At 39.7% G+C, this 21,540-nt stretch overlaps 1 protein-coding gene across 1 annotated transcript in view; it reads left to right on the top strand.

Moving 5' to 3' along the window:
* The window catches only part of tshr (thyroid stimulating hormone receptor), a 43,367-nt gene extending 22,549 nt beyond the window's left edge, over positions 1–20,818 (top strand). Inside the window, exons 4-10 of the mRNA XM_057823293.1 lie at positions 1,923–1,997; positions 7,199–7,270; positions 9,910–9,987; positions 15,354–15,422; positions 16,275–16,352; positions 18,228–18,416; positions 19,156–20,818. Coding sequence (XP_057679276.1) covers positions 1,923–1,997; positions 7,199–7,270; positions 9,910–9,987; positions 15,354–15,422; positions 16,275–16,352; positions 18,228–18,416; positions 19,156–20,578 — 1,984 coding nt within the window. The 3' untranslated portion in view covers positions 20,579–20,818. The remainder of the gene's footprint in view (positions 1–1,922; positions 1,998–7,198; positions 7,271–9,909; positions 9,988–15,353; positions 15,423–16,274; positions 16,353–18,227; positions 18,417–19,155) is intronic.
* Positions 20,819–21,540: the final 722 nt, after the last annotated feature.

The following is a 21,540-nucleotide window of genomic DNA, read 5'->3' on the forward strand; positions in this document are numbered from 1 at the left end:
TCTACGGTTTTAGGAAGAATATCATTTCTTTTAGTCATGTTAAAATATATTTTATTGTTTGAAGACACACAAGCAGTGTACGTCACATGAAAATGACCTATATACATTTAGTTTTGTGTAAATTTCAATAAAATACAGTAAAACTATGACGCATAATGTTTTTATAAACATAATTTACTTTGAAAGACAAGATATTGCTGCTGTTATATATGCTGTTTGGTGCGTGCTAAACGACAGGACTTGATCCGGCCGCAGGTTGACAGACCAGAAAATAGACCTCATACGTATTTTAGTTTTGACGGACCGGATAGGACGGACTCAAGCAGATACTGATCGGATTATGCAGACCACCTCGTATTGATTCAAGTACAAATGTATTTGTTGCGTCGTTCGGAACGCAGCGGAGCGCAGCGCACACAGAGATACTGGGATTTAGGGGTAAGAATCTACAACACTTTCACTGGTCAGGTTGCCACATTACATTGTGATTTGTTTTGAAATTCTGGCGAACCCTTCTGCTAGTGGTGTAACGATCCATTGATCTGGATCGATGCATAAATTGTAGGCCCTTTCACCAAATCTAATCGCGGCAGACTTTGTCATTTTGGCAATTATGTTTTCATCCAAAGAATCAATATCATATCGTATTGTCATGAAATTGATCATTACAATCCATTGATATGGATCAATACATAAATCGGTTAAGGAATGATCTGATCTAATCGATTGAATTGCATGACGTCAATCATTATCGTCAACTTTTAGACATGCTGTTTTGTTAAAAAGAACTGATATTTGTCAAATAGCCCAATTATCGTGTAGTGTAAGGCCACCATAAGGCATCAGCTGGCAATAACAAATGTGATGTAATGTAACCACTGGTATAGTACAGTGGTACCATTACTTACGAACGTCTCTAGAATACAGAATTTTCAGGTTAAGACATAACTCAAAGGGATAATATTGCCTCTGGTTACGAAAGAAATTTCAGGATACGAGAGGCAAAGATACAGTATGGCTGCTACTCACAGCTCCTAGTTTACTGAACCTAACATATTTATATCTGCTCTGCCATTGGCTATTGCCTAGCATTATTGGCATCCAATTGGCTAAGAGGGACCTCTACTGTATGTGTATGTGTGTATCCCAGCGTACTCTTCAGTCAACCCTCGCGTTCCGACATCTTTACATGAGTGTATTAATTTTTATTCTTGGTTTTTTTTTACATTATGCACAACTCTGATTTTATGTTTTTTGTGTGCAATAATCAAATTGTAACTTGTATTTGTTACATGTTTTGATGCATTTTTATGCATTATAAAATATATCTGAATTTTGGGGGGTTTGGAATGGATTAGGGAATTTGCATGGAAAACGCATCTCTACTTACAGAATTTTCAAGTTACGAAACTACTTTGAGAACCAATTAATTTCGTCAGTCGAGGTTCAACTGTATTTTATCTTAATTGAAGGAAAGAGCTCAAGGCAGAAAATTTCAACTCAAGCAAATAAGAACACAGACTGGCAATGGTTTGTAATTTATCAGGTTATAAAAAAAGGCTAACTTAATACTGTACATCCCCCTGCTTTTAGTATCAGGAAGTATTTGAGTCTGCCTGCCTGGAGCCAGGCTAGCCAGGATGTGAATATGGCCAAGACACATTTGGCTTTAGAAATAACATAACTGTTCTGTCCTGCCGGGGTGAACTAGAGTAAACTAAACACACTAATGAAACACTTTTTTTTTTTTCATTCCTACTTTTGGTTTTGGCTCTCGGCACCCGATTTCCCTTCTCTTACCTACTGACCTGCACTGTGGTCAGTTGTTCCAGCAGGTTTTAAAGACATGTTCAATTCAGTGTCTCTGGATTTGTGTGTAATCTTGTGAATTTCAATATAATATTGTCTTTTTGTTCTCACAGAGAAATACGAAATGCGAAGGATTTGACTTACATTGACCCAGAAGCATTTAAGAATCTCCCAAACCTGAAATATCTGTGAGTACTCGTTACTGCATAATAAATACAATGGTTTCAACAACACATAAGTCCAGTGCTATTCAAAACTGTTTTTTCAGCATTCACTCCTACAGTGGGGCAAATAAGTATTTAGTCAACCACTAATTGTGCAAGTTCTCCCAGTTGAAAATATTAGAGAGGTCTGTAATTGTCAACATGGGTAAACCTCAACCATGAGAGACGGAATATGGAAAAAAACTCAGAAAATCACATTGTTTGATTTTTAAATTATTTATTTGCCAATCACGGTGGAAAATAAGTATTTGGTCAATACCAAAAGTTCATCTCAATACTTTGTTATGTACCCTTTGTTGGCAATAATGGAGGCCAAACGTTTTCTGTAACTCTTCACAAACTTTTCACACAGTTGCCACGTTTACATGGAGCCAAATATTCCAATTACAATCGGAATATTTGTTCAAACCGAATAAATGTGTTCCATATAAACACCGCATTCGGAATGAACAGGCCCAAACCGAATGGAATTTCATTCCGATTCACAAGGGTGGAATATTCCTTTTCCCAAACCGATTAGAAGTAAAATTATATCATGTAAACAGGGAAGCGGAATGGTGTCTGGTGGCGTTCTTTCTGCACATGCTCCGTACTGACGTGGTGACGTCACTTGGTGACGTAAGTAACGTCACTTGCAACATGGCTTCCAAGCACACGCACAGCGCACCCACACAACTTTTTAAATGAACGGCGTATCATTCTGAAGTTTTGTTTCCACTCGAAAAGTTAAAACAGCAGCTGATCTGACGATCGATCTCCATGTTTTGCAACGTGACGCTTTGTTTTGATCAGTGTTGTTAATAACGGCGTTACTAACGGCGTTATTTTTTTCAGCAATGAGTGATCTAATTAATTACTTTTCTTATCTTGGCAACGCCGTTACCGTTACTGAGGTGGGAAAGGCGTGCGTTACTATGCGTTACTAAGTTGGTTGAATAAAAAACAGTCTGAGAGAAACGGACTCACGGGGCGAGAGCAGAGCAGCAGTGGGGAAGACGCTGTTGCAACCGCGATGCTAGGTGGCTCCAATAATACCTGACTGTAGCCATAGCCGACAAACTACGCCCACATGACACGGTAGATATCATATTATAGAACTAGATGCAAAACTGACACAGCTGCATTGCCAACATGTTTTAAGGACTACATGCGTTAGTAAACAGCCGCCATCTTAAAGCAGTAGACCTCTCAGGAAGGCCCTGATGTAGAGATCCTTCCTAGCGAACCTAAGTAACTTTTTTTTTTTTTTTTTTTTTAAATCTAAAATGCTTCTAAATCGGCAAAATCTTAACTTAAATCTATCTTTAAATGATGAAACAGTTTTAAAACTTACACATGTTTAAAGTAGACAGAAGGGAACTAATGCAATAACGGGAGCAATTTTAACAACTTTAATGGTTGATTCACAACTTTAAATGACTTCCACACCTAGCAAAGGTTACTAGCTAGTTATCGCAATACCCTTGTGTCTAGTTAAGTGGAGGGTAAAGACTTGGGCTAGGGCCAATTGTCCCCCAAATCCTTTAAACTTCACATTGTGTGACATGTTTTTTGTTTTGTTTGTTTGTTTGTTTTGTTTTTTGTTTTGTTTTTTGAGAAAAAAAAAATTATCACTAGTTACTTTGCCAAGTAACTAATTACTCTTACATTCAGGTAACTGAGTTACTAACGTAATTACTTTTTGGGAGAAGTAATTTGCAACTGTAATTAATTACTATTTTAAAGTAAAATTAACAACACTGGTTTTGATTAATCTGCGCATGTCAGACGGCAGTTGTCAAACGTCCTTTCGGAATAAAGGCAGTCACATGTAAACGCTGGATCGGAATAGATGAAGTGACATGTAAACAGCTGATGTGAAATTTCCATTCGGAATGATTTGAATCGGTATGAATAAAAGTCAGCATGTAAACGTGGCTATTGTTGCTGGTATTTTGGCTCATTCCTCCATGCAGATCTCCTATAGAGCAGTGATGTTTTGGGGCTGTTGTTGGGCAACACGGACTTTCAACTCCCTCCACAGATTTTCTATGGGGTTGAGATCTGGAGACGGGACAGGCCACTCCAGGACCTTGAAATACTTCTTACGAAGCCATTCCTATGTTGCCCTGGCTGTGTGTTTGGGATCATTGTCATGCTGACAGACCCAGCCACGTCTCATCTTCAATGCCCCTGCTGATGGAAGGAGATTTTCATTCAAAATCTCTTGATACATGGCCCCATTCATTCTTTCCTTTACACAGATCAGTTGTCCTGGGCCCTTTGCAGAAAAACAGCCCCAAAGCATGATGTTTCCACCCCCATGCTTCACAGTGGGTATGGTGTTCTTCGGATGCAATTCAGTATTCTTTCTCCTCCAAACACGAGAACCTGTGTTTCTACCAAAAAGTTCTATTTTGGTTTCATCTGATCATAACCCATTCTCCCAGTCCTCTTCTGGATTATCCAAATGCTCTCTAGCGAACAGCAGACGGGCCTGGACGTGTACTTTCTTCAGCAGGGGGACACGTCTGGCAGTGCAGGATATGAGTCCCTGGCGGCGCATTGTGTTACTGATAGTAGCCTTTGTTACTGTGGTCCCAGCTCATAGGTCATTCTCTAGGTCCCTCCGTGTGGTTCTGGGATTTTTGCTCACCGTTCTTATCATCATTTTGACGCCACGGGGTGAGATCTTGCATGGAGCCCCAGATCGAGGGAGATTATCAGTGGTCTTGTCTGTCTTCCATTTTTTGATAATTGGTCTCACAGTTTCTTTACACCAAGCATTTTACCTATTGCAGATTCAGTCTTCCCAGCCTGGTGCAGGTCTACAATTTTGTCTCTGGTGTCCTTCGACAGCTCTTTGGTCTTGGCCATAGTGGTGTTTGGGGTGTGACTGACTGAGGTTGTGGACAGGTGTCTTTTATACCGATAATGAGTTAAAACAGGTGCCATTAATACATGTAACGAGTGGAGCCTCGTTAGACCTCGTTAGAAGAAGTTAGACCACTTTGACAGCCAGAAATCTTGCTTGTTTGTAGGTGACCAAATACTTATTTTCCACTGTAATTTGGAAACATATTCCTTAAAAATCAAACAATGTTATTTTCTGTTTTTTTTTTCCACAGTCTGTCTCTCATGGTTGAGGTTTACCCATGTTGACAATTACAGGCCTCTGTAATCTTTTCAAGTAGGAGAACTTGCACAATTGATGGTTGACTAAATACTTATTTGCCCCACTGTATGTATTAATTGTTGAGAAAATATAAGAGGAATTCAACTTTGTTTAATGGACCACGGCATTTATTTGACCTCTTAAAGAAAAGCATAGACTTCATAATAATATTAACGGGACACGGGGCCGATTAATAGGGGGTCTGCATCGTTTGCGTGGCCGTCAAAGCTGACCGAGTGGAAACACAAAGAGCTTTTTTCGTTGAAAATTCTTGTGAGTAAATGCTTAAATGCCTGAATTATTTATAGATATATACGCACAACAGTCTCGATTCTTGGTTAAAAGGAAAAAAACGTGAAGTTAGTATTTATTTTACGTAAGTACGATGCTAGTCTGTTCGTCAATGTGGTGGGCGCCTTATGTAAACAGAGCTTTTCCAGTGAAAATTCTTGTGAATAAATGCTTTAATACCCGAATTCCTTATAGATATGGATGTAAAACAGTCTCCATTCTTGGTTAAAAGCAAAAAAAAGTGCAGTCACTATTTATTTGACGTAAATATGTCGAAGTACGATGCTAGTCTCTCAAAGTGGCTGCCGCCATATGTAAACAGAGCTTTTCTGGTGAAAATTCTTTTGAATAAATGCTTAAATCCCCAAATTCTTTATAAATATGAACGTAAAACAGTCTCGATTCTTTGTTAAAAGAGCAAACAAACGGGCAGTTCGCATTTTTTTATGTAACTATGTCGAAGAATGATGCTAGTCTGTTAGACGATGTGGCGGCAGCCTTACAACAAAGACATTTTGGTAACACTTTATAATAACTATCCGTTTTACTAGTTAATAGATCATTAGTACACTGTTGATAAATGATTTATTTTTGATTTGTAAAGTATTTGTTAACAGGTTGTTAAGGATTTACAGGGTGTTCTTAACCTGAAACACAGTTTGTGTAGAAACGTTTGAAGTTTTTGTGTGTAACGTTTGGCATTTCTATCTTTTCAGGTTAAGAAATGCCGTTCACTTCAAAAGAAAAGGCATTTTGAAAAGGCATTTTGCAGACAGCGCTCATGTTGCACATTTATGAAAATCTGCCATAGAACCAACAAATATTTGTACTTTTCTTTGTATATTTAACCAACAAAACTTATGACCTTCAACATAAAGTGTATATAGTTTTATTAAGATCCATCAACTAGCATGGGCATTTAGAATGGGGTCAACCATATTGGAACACCCTGTAAATGCTTAACAAACTGTTAACAAATACTTCACAAATCAACAATAAATCATTTATCAACATTTTACTAATGATCTATTAACTAGTAAAACGGATAGTTATTATAAAGTGTTGCCGAGATTTTTACGTTAAAAATTCTTGTGAAAAAACGAAAATGTGTTGCTGCGACCGACTGCGAATAACTGAAGCGGATCGTGGGATGGCCCCCTACTTAAAGGCGTGGCGCAGTGAAGGTCGAATCTGACCCGTCAATATCATTATGAAGTCTATCAAAAAAGGTACTTTCACAAATAATTAAAAACTTAGCACAATATATTTTTATATGGCTTTTCTTATTTTGCGCCATTTAACATTTGACCTACAGATAAACAGCAGTAAATATACCCATATCTAGAAAGTTAATCAAAAGTCAGTCAGGCAAGACGTGGATCTGAAAAGGCACAATAATAAAAAGCAATATGCCATTTCCCTTATTATAAGCAATTGCAGCATGACATTGGTTGTTGTTTTAAGCTAAAATTACTGTACGGTATATTTTGCTTGAAGCTCAGATCTGACATCCACATTGAAATTGTGAATGATAATAACAAAAGTTAATTTAAAACTGAAAATTTACTCTCGCCGTTTCAATTGATGCCTGAATTTTAGGAGGCTCCAGCTTATAAAGTATATATGCAGTACCAATATATTAGTAATACATTAAATTAATTTGTATGGTATCCTGAAAGAATGAATTTAATTTCTTCAACCATTTGTCTTTGTTTGACAGGGGGATTTTCAATACGGGACTTAACATCTTTCCTGAATTGGGCAACATCCACTCAAATGACAATTTCATCCTGTGAGTTTTTTCACTAATTTGAGCCATGTAATTGTGTGTATGTCCATGCGAGGTGGGGGTGAATGTGTGTGTACGGAATGGTGGTTACCTTCTCATTTTTCAATGTCAAACTCTCACAATAAGAACTTTCCTGTCTGCCTCTTTGGTTGTAGAGATGGTGGTTATTTGTTATATTCATCATAACATTTAAACTATATTTAGTGTCATGTTGGTCATACTGTTAAATGTTTTTTTTTCTTGTTTGGTGAATAGTGCTGAAGGGTGAAAAAATTCAATTTTCTCTCTACATTTCAGTGTCCCCACATGATTATAGTCCCTTACTCTCCTTGAGTAAATGCATTCATCAAATCAATGAATGGATGTGCTAGACTTTTTTCCAGCTAAATGTGGGGAAGACTGAGGTGATCATTTTAGGGCCACAAAAAAAAAAAAAAAAAGTAAAGGTCAAAGATTAGCACGCACCTTATTATTGACTTATACCTAAAATTTGACAGCCAACTAAAGTTTGTCACTAGGTCTGCCTATTACCACCTAAAAATATAGCCAGAATTAAGGGGCTTCGGTCCAAACAAGACATGGAAAAACTTTTTCATGCATTAGTTTTTAGTAGATTGGACTATTACAACGGTAAATTTACAGGTCTTAATTAAAAAATCAGTCAGGAAGCGGCAGCTAGTACAGTATGCTGCTGAAGAATCCTCACAGTTACAAGGAAACTGGACCATATTACACCGGTTATGAAATCGTTACACTGGCTTCCAGTAAGTCAAAGGATAGACTGTAAAATACTACTGCTTGTCTACAAAACACTTTTTTTTTTTTTTTTAAACCTGTCCTGTTCAGCTGTTTGACGCGGAGAATGGAAGTCGAAGTGTCCGGTTGGTCTAAACAGTTTTAATGTTTCACATTGAGAATATGACTTACTCCCATTGTGATCGTTCAACATATCTCTCTTATTATGACAGAACAGCGAACAGGAAGGGGTTATGGGGGGACAGAAGAAAAGAAACACATGAAAAGGACAAAAAGAAACACACACAACAACAAGAAATACATTGAACGCCTACACTAACTCAATATGTTGGTGGTATCGTCAGCTAGATGTATTTCCGGTTGACACCATGTGCGGGGCCTGTTGACCCGGGAGAGAAGGGGAGGGGGGTGGAGAAGTCTTTAAGCTAAGTGATTGGGAGGGGTAGAGTGTACACAAATCAGCTCTGTGATCTAGAACCCAGTAATCGTGTGAATCCCTTGTGAGTGTAAGCCCGTTGGCAACCGATCCTACGCCGCCCCACCGCCAGTCCCGGCACCGGGACCCCCCACCCGAGCGCGCCCAATCACATCCAGCCGCACACGAGCCCTGCCAAACCCGCGCAGCCATGCAGACGAGCGGAGACACCAAGGTGCCAACCCAGAGCCACGACCCCCACCCAGCCAGCCCGGGGAGGTACGGTTAGCGGAGGGGCGCAGCGCATCCCTCCTCCCGCAGCTCAGCAAAGGAGCCATCGTCAACACTGGGGATCCAGGGTGGATCCAGGATTTCATACCTACACTCATACCTAGGGACAACTTGGAGTGTGCCAGTTAGCCTACCATGCATCTTTTGGGAATGTGGGAGGAAATCAGAGTACCCAGAGAAAACATGCAAACTCCACATAGCAAGGTTGGAGCCCGGGATTAAACCCTTGATCTCAGAACTGTGAGGCGTACGTGCTAACCACTAACCCACCATGGACATTTGTCATTCATTCTAATTCTCTAATAAATATGTTGATTGGTTAAAATGCCTCAACAGGTCAAACTCAAGTTTGGCATGTGCAAAACATTTCATTTGAATATAGTCTTTCAAGAAATATTTCTTTGTTATACAGTAGTTTGAGGAAAAAAATACAAACAAACCTGATTATTAAGACTATAGGCATATCTGGCATCCTAAATGTGAATTTGATTTAAATAGTCGAGATTCACACTAGATCTTTTAGAATGGGGCAATATTTTTTTTATTAATATTTCTAAAACAATTTGTTCATCTTTAAGTCATCAGCCTTCAAATACCCTGTATCTGTCTTATTTTTATTACTTCACTAAAGTACTACTAACATTTCTTTTGCAAAGCTTTGAATTTTGTACAGAGGCTTGGTTTTATGCTCGTGTTATCCATGTCGAAGCTGCAGGCCTGACATGACTCAGAATCCCATCACAGTGGCTCATTTCTTTTCTGTCTGACATATTCTCAATGTGACAAGACAATTAGGAACAGACTTGCAGACAAATTAGTGACTTCCTGCTTCGAGTGGCAGCTTTGGTCAATTTCCAAACAAAATTGAGTATCATCAGAGCTCTCAAGCGGCATTAATTCAAGTGTACAGAGAAAAATGCTACACAAGCACTTATGTAGTTTGCACTTGTTAGGAGTGCATGTTCTTGAGATGGTGTGAGTCATCAAATGCGTGTGGTTTTCTGCCATTGAGTCATGCCTTCAATCAACTTCTCTACCCAATTTTATTTTCCAGCTATAGAGTATGAAGTGAGGAGACATCAATCTTCCATCAAGGCCACACCAGTGCCACTTTCCAGTGAAGAGGAGACAGTATGTTTACAACAACACTTAATGTTCTCTCTGTTTTCTGTCTTTGCAGGGAAATTGTAGATCAGCCACACATTTCTGTCATCCCACCTGACTCCTTCCGTGGCATCACCAGTGATGTACTGACAGTGTGAGACATTAGCATGACAAATATATGCACAAATATTTTTCCATGTATGTTTTGTCATTTTGTTTTTGAAGGATTTCGATTACAACGTATAGTTTTGGCAACCCTGATAATTAGGGCCCGAGCACCAATAGGTGCGAAGGCCCTATTGTTCTGCAAAGGATTATTATTATTCTTTTTTCATGGCAAATGAAAATGGCCCATTTGGAGGTCTTAACATGCTAGAAAACGCACCATTTTTGTCAAAAACCAGGGTGCACATTTCAGACCATTGTGCCGAGGCAGTTAGTTGGATCCTCCTCAAAATTGGTGAGACTCTTCATGAGACATATGAAATGTTAGGTTATCAAAATGGTGAGTTGTCATTCACGGGACTGACCTGGGCGGAGTACCAAAGTTGGGCTTATTTGGGGATTAGGGTTAGGGTTTAGGGTTAGGGTTTCTTCAGGGCAAATGAAAATGGCCAATTTGAAGTTCTGAACATGCTCGAAAACTCACCAAAATTTGCACAAATCAAAATGGTAAGTTTTCATTCACGGGCCTGACCTGTGCAGGGCGTTTTTTTTTTTTTTGTGTTGGGTTAGGGTTACGGTTAGGACTTAGGGTTTAGGGTTAGGGTTTACGGTTCACACTCTGCTACTTCTTCTGTGGGAGAAAAAAATACGTACTTTTCAATGAAATATATTAGGGATAAAAATACTTTTTCTGTGGGAGAAAAAAATACTATATACTTTTCAATGAAATATATTAGGGATAAATTGGTTCATCTGATTGCAGCAGTTAAGAACTTCTTTGACTCATTAAGGCTGTTGTTTCACACTCTGCTACTTCATCTGTAGGAGAAAAAAAAGATACGATGTATTTTTCATCGTGTCAAAGTCGATGGGGTGTCAAAGTCAGACATTTTTTTGACAAAACACCAAATTCAGAAAATGACTAAAAAACCCCATACAACGTTCAATCTTTTTCATATTTGTCAAATACGTAATGTATCCCAGCCTGAACTAGACTTCATGGAAATACCACCCATTAGGCCTGGCGCCCCCTGCCGGGAACAGGAAATGGCCTTTTTTACGAGACCGACTCCTCCTGGAAGGGAAAAAAAAAAACTAATGACCCCAAAAAAAATCACCTAAAAGAAATTGGAGAAATCGACACAGGACTCCCGAGGCCCCGTTGAGTCCTGCTTGCAGGGCTGGTTTTCAATACTTTCCTTTATAAATCCTCGGTTGAATTGATCAGCAATTTCAGTTAAATGTATCATATACAGTAGCAGACAAACAGTGATATTTGACAGTGAGAAAAAAGGTTTATGGGAATTCAGAAAAGGTTGTCAATTAAAAAAAAGTGAGATGCCTGAGTTTTTGGACTAAATAAGCACTGTAATTTTTGCACTATAAGGTGCACCTTACTGTAAGCCCCCCCCCCCCCCCCTTCAAATTTGGCATGGAAACGGCATTTGCGCATAGATACAGGGTGACCCAAAAAAAAGTTTACACTCAGTTGACTGCTTGTTTAAAAGCCATTGAAACATATCTAAATAGGTTGTCATGGTTAAGTGATACATTAAGGTCACTCAATGCAGCTGATAATCTCTCGTCTCTACAATTCCTGTGCTTCTGCTGAAAATGAAGAAAACTTTAGCTGTACCTGAATTGCTGCGTGCCGGTCTGACACCTACTTAGATTGCAGCAAATCTGAGAATATCCAGATGTGCAGTCTACAAAGTTAAAAAGAAGCTGAAAGATACTGGAACAGCCTCACGAGAACCTGGGTCTGGAAGTGAAGATCTGTGCGGACCAAAAAATTGATTGACAAGGTGATATGTGGCCACCCCAGAGTCCAGATCTCAATCCCCTGGATTATAGCATATGGGCAACTGTGGAGGACAGTGCCTGTAAGAAGCCACAAACTTCTGTGGCAGCCTTGGAGAGGTCCATTGTTAGATCTTGGGAAAAGATGACAGCATTCTACATAAAGAAGACCTGTCAAGCGTTCCGCAGGCGCCTGGAGGCTGTTGTGACACTTAAGGGAGGACACATTGAAAAATAGAGTGTACTGTACATGTTCTTTACAATAATGTATAATTTGTGATTCAATTCTAATTCTAAGATGAATAAACATGGCATTTAAGTTGTATTATGGCAGTGTAAACTTTTTTTTGGGTCACCCTGTAAGCCGCACTAGACTATAAGTCGCAGCTGTCCTCACTGTATTATCGGATATTTACGCCAAAAGATATTAACCGGTAACACTTTATTTGACATCATCAGCATTATACGGCTGTCATAAGACCAAATGAACCCTCATGAAGCTTTGAACCAATTGGCTGCAAAGCTTCATTGCTCTAAGAAGCTGATGTAAATAACAATCAAAATTCATGTTCTGTGCTAATTATTTCTTCAGTTACTGTTCCAATTGTTTCATTAATTGCTAGTTATGGTATTTGGTAACACTTTATTTGACAGTGACGCAATATAACTGTTATTAGACAAAAATAATTATGACATGACACTGTCATGAGCATTAATGAATGCTTATAACAGATGCCATTTAGAGTTATCCGGCAAATTATCTCACTTTTGAATGGATGTAAAAGATTCAAGCTGGACATAAAGTTAGTGACATAATTTGCTGGATGACATTTAATGACATCTGTCAGAAGCATTCAGTTATACACATGACGGTGTCATGTCATAATTATGATGGCCTTGTGACAGTCTTATGACACCACTGTCAAATAAAGTGATACTTATTAACCCAAACAACAAAAAAGCCGCAGGATTCAAAATGAAGGAAAGAAGTAGCGTTTTAGAATCCGAAAATTACGGTATAGCAAGAACAAGTATAAGAGATCTTGTATTAAATATTCAAAGGAAAAACAATAATTACAGCAGTCTTGTGGTTAATATTGTAATTTCAAAATTTAAATTGGGCAGTCCCAGTGGTAGAACAAATACGAACAGATCCCGGGTGTGATGAGTATAAAAGGGCCCCCAAAGGAGGACTGTTCGACGAGGGGCTGTAATAAGTATCTAAACACATAGGGGCCGTTTACATGGTGACGTTGCGACACCAAGACGCAACAATTGTGTTGCGAAATGGCCTTAGCTTTACACGGTGACGGCGAAAGCCGCAGGCGAAGATGCAAACTTTTGATTTGCCTCCAAAGCTGAACGAATCGATTGTGGGGATTGCTTCGCAACCATATGAATGGAACGCTCTCACACACATCACTTTGGGCATATACCCAGTCGCTGCTACTAATCATTCAAAACAGCAAATATGGTGGCACGTCGGCTTTAATTAATTTTTTAAAATAATATTTTAATATATATAATATTTTTAATTTATTTCATGTTCGCGTTTTTGTGCCTTTTGAAGCCAAAGACAAAAACGCGCACACGCTATTGCTTCGAGTGGGCGGGTAGGTTGTCTTCCGCACTGAGGAGGTTGTTGGTGTCAAGGAAGTGCATCATTGGCTGTCGCCTTGTAAAACCGCAATGCCTCCTAGGCCCAAGCATGAAAACTACATCGTTTTCATGAGGAATTGCGACATTGTTCAAATGGACACGGAACCATATAAATGCCTCTGAGGAGCCCCAGACGAGACTTGTAAAACTGCACTGCCCTCTAGCGCCTGGCATGATTACCACATCGTTTTCACGCGGAATTGCAACATTGTTAGATTGGAGACGGAACCATGTACCGTAATTTTCGCACTATAAGGGGCACCTATAAGCTGTCACCCATCAAATTTGGCATGAAAATGGCATTTTTTTCCATAGATAAGCCGCACTGGACTATAAGCCGCAGCTGTCCTCACTGTATTATGGGATATTTACACCAGAAGATATTAACCGGTAACAAATTATTTGACAGCAGCATCATAATACTGTCATAAGACCAAACGAACCACCATGAAGCTTTGAACCAATTGGCTGAAAAGCTGAAGCTTCATTTGGCCATCACTGCTCCCTTGGGGGAGACAGTGAACGTCTGCTGCCACCTGCTGTCAACACTGTTGTTGTCCAGCATGTCTCCTAGTATGCATTGCAGTGCTACAGATGTATATAATCAAGTTCATATTTTGTGCTAATTATTTCTTCAGTTACTTTTCCAGTTGTTTCATTAATTGCTAGGTATGGTATTTTTTAACACTTAAATTGACAGTGGCATCATATGACTGTCATAATTATGACATGACACTGCTATGAGGATTACTGAATGCTTAGGACGGATGCCAGTTTGTGTAATTCGTCAAACTATTTCACTTTTGAATGGATGTAAAAGATCCGAGCTGGACATAAATGGAGTTAGTGACATCGTTTACCACTTTGACACTGAATGATATCTACCATAAGCCTTCATTAATGCCCATGATAGTGTCATGTCATAATTATGAAGGTCTTATGACAGTTTTATGACGCAGCTGTCAAATAAACTGCTACCTATTAACCAAAATAAATCAACAAATAAGATGCACTGGACTATAAGCCACAGGATTGAAAATGAAGAAAAAAAGTATACGTTTATAGTCCGGAAATTACGTTAAATGCAAGCATGAAATGTGCCGTATTCTGGGAGCGTCACCATGTAAATAGCCCCTTTGACACTGTATTACATCATCTTACCAGGCCACTTTATCCCAGCAAACCAGGCCCCTGGGGAGCCCAGACCGCCAGCACCCCCCCCTAAACTCCACCTATGGGCAGTACAGTCATAAATACTGTAGATGACCCCTCTACTTACTTTTATGAAATTATAATTTGAAAGTAAATGATCCCTTCTACAGTCACGCATTAGCTTTACATTTCCATGTTTTTTTTCCCTATTACAGCCATTATTATGTTATATTGTGTTCCAAGTTATCCACAATGCATCGAAACAAAAATCACAACATGCTTAACATTCTAAGACGGGCCAGCTGATTAAAAGATTATTAGCCACGACACACACAAAAAAAGCAATCCCAGTAAAGGAATAGACTGCTCCATAAATATTCGGAATCTAATTAAATCCATATTAAAACCTAGACCACATTGCCTTTTAATAAGAAAAATAATAACCTCTAATAGAAGAGGTGCAGACAGATCATAATGAGCTCACTTGAAAAACATGTTCATACAATGAACACTGTACTAACACACAAACACAACAGGCATTCATGAACATGTGGTTAGAGCATGAGGGGATTTTAAATTAAATACACCGAACGGCATTTATAGGAAATTTAAACCACAAAATTGCACAGATAGACAAGACGTCACGGTGAAATGTACATCAGATACAGTGTTACAACACGAGGGAGTGATTTAAACAATGTTATTCATTTTATAAAATGAAGATACAGTATTTTTGTCTTTCAGGATGCTGTATGGGAATGGCTTCAGGGAAATCCAACATCATGCATTCAATGGGACCAAGCTGGATCAAGTGTATGTCAAAGCTTGTTGAACTAAATAGTCGACAGTTAGAAAGGAAATGTATAAACGTTGGAAAATTAGACGTATTCAAACTTCTCACCTCCAACCAACTAAGTACAATTTCTCCCAGTTTCTCTGACAACATTGCTCAGCACTTTCAGACCTCACAACTGGTCGGATTAAACTATTGCTGACATGTGTCATGTGTATTTTTCTGCTGCAAATGGATCCTCTCATATGTACTCTAAATGGGATTTAGCCAAGCTTTTGATTAGCCTGCTCAAGTTTTCATGGGAAAATATTCATCCAAATTGGGTAAGAGGAAGAAGTATTAAAAGTTCCAACAAGGGACATTGGATTCTTTGTGGCCATCTCTAGGATCGATTATCAACATAATTACTGCATTTTGTTTTTTAAATGCTTGCTGGACTCTGCACATTTAGAGTATTTCAATACAGAGTTCTCAAGTCATTGGCTCTTATTTCATCTGTTCAGTTGTAATTTTTACAGACATTTCACAACAGCCTAACTAAGCTGTGGGTGCGAGACTAGAATTTGAACATGGGTGATGTTTGTGTTGGCGTGTGATCTGCAGTCAAGCGTTAAGTGATTCCAGCGCTACCCGACCAACACAAACACAACTCCTTGCAGCTTTATTATCTTGATTAGAACGGAGAGATGTGTGGTGAGGGTACAGTGTTTTAAAGTAGTCCTCTACTGTGTCATTTGAATAATTACAGTCTGAGCGAGAACCGTTTGATTTCAAATAAAATGAGAAATGTGCATGGATATGACCCGTTGGATTGTATTCCTTGCCGCTGTCACTCAAATGTTAAAGACTTGTATATGTTGTTTCTTGTACAGTGATCTTTACAGGAATAAGTATTTGACCAAGATGGACGACAGCGCTTTTGACGGTGTCATCAGCGGGCCAATGCTTCTGTAAGTTTCCCACATTTTATATACAGTCACATAAAAAAAATTAGGACACCCCATTAAATATTCAGTTCTTTATTAAGAAATGTTCATATGTCAATGCTTGATCTTGTTTTTCTTTATCTCTGGAAAAGAAATTAATTTAATTGCAGGTAAACAACAACAAATAACATTGTTTTTACTCATTAAACCAAATATATCAACAAAAATGCATATTATAACTGAAGAAAAAGTTAGGACACCCTACCACCTAATAGCTAGAGTTAACCCCTTAACTTCAGTGAGACCCTTTTTGTAGCCATCTTGTTTGCCCCACCCCTCAACGTAGAATACTTTCAACAGTGACTGACTGTTGAAGTGAGAGAGAAAACCATGGTGAGATCAAAGGAGCTGTCGAAGGCCTTCAGAAAGAAGATTTCAGACGCTTATGAGTCGGGTAAGGGAGTTCAAAAGATCTCAAAAGAATATAAAATCAGCCATTCCACTCTCCGGAAAATAGTCTAGAGTCTGGAGGACATTTGAAACAACTGCCAACATGCCCAGGTCTGGCCGTCCCAGCAAGTCCATCCCGAGAGCAGACCGCAAGATGCTAAAAGAAGTCTACAAAAACCCTAAAATGTCATCATGGGACCTACAGCAGGCTCTTGCTTCTGTTGATGTTAAAGTACATGCCTCTACAATCATAAACATATTTCACACAAGTTTAACCTTCATGGGAGGTGTGGAAGGAAGAAACCTTTGCTCTCCAAGAACAACACGAAGGCCAGACTGAAGTTTGCCAGCGTGAATGTAGACAAAGAACAAGACTTCAGGAATAATGTTCGTTTGACAGATGAGTCCAAAATTGAATTATTTGGACAACAGAACAGAGGACATCTTTGGCGTAAACCCAATACAGCATTCCAGCGAAAGAACCTCATACAAACTGTGAAGCATGGAGGTGGAAGTGTAATGATTTGGGTATGCTTTGCTACAGCAGGACCTGGCCAGCTCACCATCACAGAACCCACCATGAATTCTATCGTGTATCAGAGGGGGCTTGAGGAACATTTGAGATCATCTGTGAAAAATTAAAGCTAAAGCAAAACTGGACCCTGCAACATGACAATGGCCCAAAAAATACCAGTAAATCCACCAAGGACTGGCTGAAAAGAAATGGAAAGTCCTGGAATGGCCGTATCAAAGCGCAGATCTTAATTCCATTGAGATGCTTTAGGGTGACTTCAAACGGGCTGTACATGCAAGAAACCCCTCAACTTTCTTCAGACCAATGTTAAAGACTGGAGGATGGCTACAAAAAGCGTCTCACTGAAGTTATTTCAGCCAAACTTTTTACTCAGAATATGCATTTTTGTTGATATATTTGGTTTAATGGGTAAAACAATGTTAATTTTTGTTGTTTAAAAGTAATTTAAATCACTTTCTTTTCCCGAGATGAAAAAAAAAACAAGATCAGACATTGATATGAGAAAATTTCTTAATAAAGAACTCAATATTTAATGGGGCGTGCTAATTTTTTCACATGACTGTGTTTATGTGAATTTAAGTGAATTTGAGCATCTAAGTCAGTATAATCTAAAATACTTTCCTTTGCCCTGTATGTCTGTGAATATGCGCGAGTCAGGTATCGAGGTTGACAATCGTTATTGTTAAACCTGTTGAAAATTTGTGTTGACAAATCTTAACGTAAGTGATCTTCAACGAGTCTTATTTTGACGTGAAATTGAATCATAGCCAATTAGGAAACAACAGGAAGCTCACATTGTTGCTGACTGTCAGTATAAATGTGAGAGGAGTTTAAATATTCTAAATGTTGATTCACTAAACCACAAAAAAAAAAATCACATTTCACCACCTGTTTATCCTCTCTCTGTCCCACAGAGACATATCCCAGACAGGGATCACGTCCCTGCCCACCAGTGGTATGGAGTCCCTGAGAGAACTGAAGGCCCAAAATGTGTGGTCCCTCAAGAAATTACCACCTATCAAAACCTTCAAGCACCTCACCAGAGCTAACCTCACCTATCCCAGCCATTGCTGTGGCTTCAAAAATCTAAAAAAGAAAAGAGGGTGAGCTACATAATCCTTGGTTTTACACTGGTCAAATTAACTGCAGAAATAGTGATGCTTTCCCAATATAAAGGAGCATCAGAGAACAGTATTTTTTGTGTAATTTGGATAATACACTAAAGTGTGTTGGGCAGCTGCACTTACTTAATGTGGATCTTGGCTGTTACTGAATAAACTCTCTCATGTCTCACGTCTCACACTGCTGTCATAACTAGTCTCTCTCTCTGTTGGACCAAGACTAAGCCACTTTTAAAATGACTCTCAAAATAGGAATCCTTCCATTTTCTATAACACTTGTTCTTTTTTGGGTCATATGGAAGCTATCCTAGCTGAGTTTTGGAAAAAGGCAGGTGTAGCGCAAGCAAGACCAAGTATTCTGCTCCATAGCTGGTTGCCAGCTATGAGCTGTCAACATTGGTGGAGTTTTAGTTTAGACTTTTGTGGGAGGGGGTAAAACATGTTGATGACCCTGAAACGCAGTGTCGGCAATAAAATAAACTTGCAATATGTATGTCTTGACACTCTTTGTGTTCAATACTCGGTTCAAACTCAGTTGTTCTTGAAGCTTTTGAAAGCTTAGTTTTAAAAGAAATCAAGTCAAAGTCAAAGCCCCAGGCAAACTATGGAAAAAAGGTGTGACTGTGTTGTGTAGTAGTGCTGAAAATACAGTACTTGAAAATGTGACAATCATTATCGAATATTTGACATTCATGTATCAATGAGGTGTTCTGTTTTTCAGCTTTATGGAGTACATCATCTGCAACCTGACAGCGCTCTATGAACAACACCGCAAGCGTTCGGTGGCACCCTTTCACACGCCCTCCCTTCAAGATGTGATAGAAGACATCCCAGAAGAACCAAACGATGGTGATCAAAGGGGTGTCTTCCATGGCAGCTTGTACTACCATGCTTACTTTGGGGGCCATCCAGATGAGGATGTGGGATTTGGAGAGACCCTCATTAACCCTCAAGAGGACACCAGTCAAGACTTTGATAATCGATATGATTATCTGGTGTGTGATGAGGGGGAGGAGGTTATATGTGCGCCAGTGCCTGATGAGTTCAACCCATGTGAGGACATCATGGGCTTTGCCTTCCTGAGGGTGTCCGTGTGGTTTGTAAGCCTTCTGGCAATTTTGGGGAATGTGGTGGTGCTCCTAGTGCTGCTCACTAGCCACTACAAACTTTCCGTGTCTCGTTTCCTCATGTGCCACCTGGCCTTCGCCGATCTCTGTATGGGGATTTACCTACTCCTCATTGCCTCGGTGGACCTACATACCCGAGCTGAGTACTTTAACCATGCCATTGACTGGCAGACGGGCCCCGGCTGCGCCCTTGCTGGGTTTTTCACCGTGTTTGCCAGTGAGCTGTCTGTCTACACATTGACAGTGATCACGCTGGAGAGGTGGTACGCCATCACATTTGCAATGCGGTTGGATCGTAAGCTGCATCTTCATCATGCGGCTGCGGTGATGCTGGGCGGTTGGATCTTCTGCCTACTGCTGGCGCTGCTCCCAAATGTAGGTGTTAGCAGCTACCAGAAGGTCAGTATCTGTCTCCCAATGGACATCCAAACCACTGAGGCTCTGGTCTACGTCATCTCTGTGCTGGTCCTCAATGTCATTGCCTTCCTTGTTATCTGCGCTTGCTATGTCAAGATCTACTGCACTGTGCACAATCCTCAATACCGCTCCGGATCTAAAGATACCAACATAGCGAAACGCATGGCAGTCCTCATCTTTACCGACTTTCTCTGCATGGCACCAATTTCCTTCTATGCAATGTCAGCAGTGTTGGACCAGCCTCTCATCACAGTCTCCAACTCAAAGATATTATTGGTGCTCTTCTACCCGCTCAACTCGTGTGCCAACCCATTTCTTTACGCTATCTTCACCAAAGCCTTCAGAGGGGATGTGTTCATTCTCCTCAGTAAAATTGGTTTGTGTCAGCGGCAAGCGCAATTGTTCAGGGGTCAAACAGTTTCCTCCAAAGGTAGCAGTGGGACATCACAAGTCCGAAAAGACAAAGGCAAGCTCAGAAAAGTAAGAATTCCAGGCAAGAAAAATGCAACTATTAACCTGAAGAAGTACTCAGAGTGCACATTCCATCCGGTGGTCGGCCTGAAGACAGACCTTGAAGAGAACCAGATCCTGGAGACGTGAGCTAAACACCAGCCGGAGCGCTCAGAGGACGAGATGGCGAGGCCTTGGAGTGTTTACCGACGGATCTGTTTGAATATTTAACAGAAAGCTGGCGAGGTTTTTCATTCCAATTTCAGCTGTTTTCACGATTTCAGCTGTGAGGATTTTACGGTTCCAATTGGTGGACAATATCAAGTGTCACTGAAGTATGACTTTGACTTCATCTCTTCAACTGTGAGGCCTTGTTATTGAGACAGAACGTGGCCGGCATTGAACACAAGAAATTTACTGATACTTGCATGTGCATGTATAATTAAATTCGGTATATTTATGTTATGAATTAAAGATATTTTCGCAAATAATTTGCGTAAATTCAGATTTTGATTCAAATGATCTGTAACGATTGCATTTATCCACATATTTAGTGACAATATATTCTGTCACTGTGTCACTTACAGTTAGGAGCAGAAGTATTTGCGCCCCTTGTGATTTTGCAAGTTCACCCACATAGAAAATGGATAGAGGTCTGAAATTTCAATCATAGATACATTTCCACTTATGTAGACATATTCTAAAAATAAACCCGGAACTCACATTTTATGATTTTTAAATAATTTATTTGAAATTTAGGTTTGGGGTTCATAAGTATTTGTACCGCTGAGGAAACCAGATTTAGTGCAGAAGCCTTTGTTTGCAATTACAGAGGTCAGACTCTTTCTGCAGTTCTTCACCAGGTTTTCTCTTATGGAAACAGAGATTTTGGCTCATTCCTCCACAGAAATCTTCTCTCGATCCGTCAGATTTCAGGGCTGTCGTTGAGAAACATGAAGTTTCAGCTCCATCCAAAGATTTTCTATTGGATTGAGGTCTAGAGATTTACTAGGCAACTCCAGAACCTCTATATGTTTTTTACGCAGCCACTCCTTGGTCACCTTTGTGGCTGTGTGCTTCTGATCATTGTCATGTTGGAAGATCCAGCCACG

The sequence above is a fragment of the Corythoichthys intestinalis genome, chromosome 19 (assembly GCF_030265065.1).
Source record: "Corythoichthys intestinalis isolate RoL2023-P3 chromosome 19, ASM3026506v1, whole genome shotgun sequence".
NCBI classification, from domain to species: Eukaryota; Metazoa; Chordata; class Actinopteri; order Syngnathiformes; family Syngnathidae; genus Corythoichthys; species Corythoichthys intestinalis.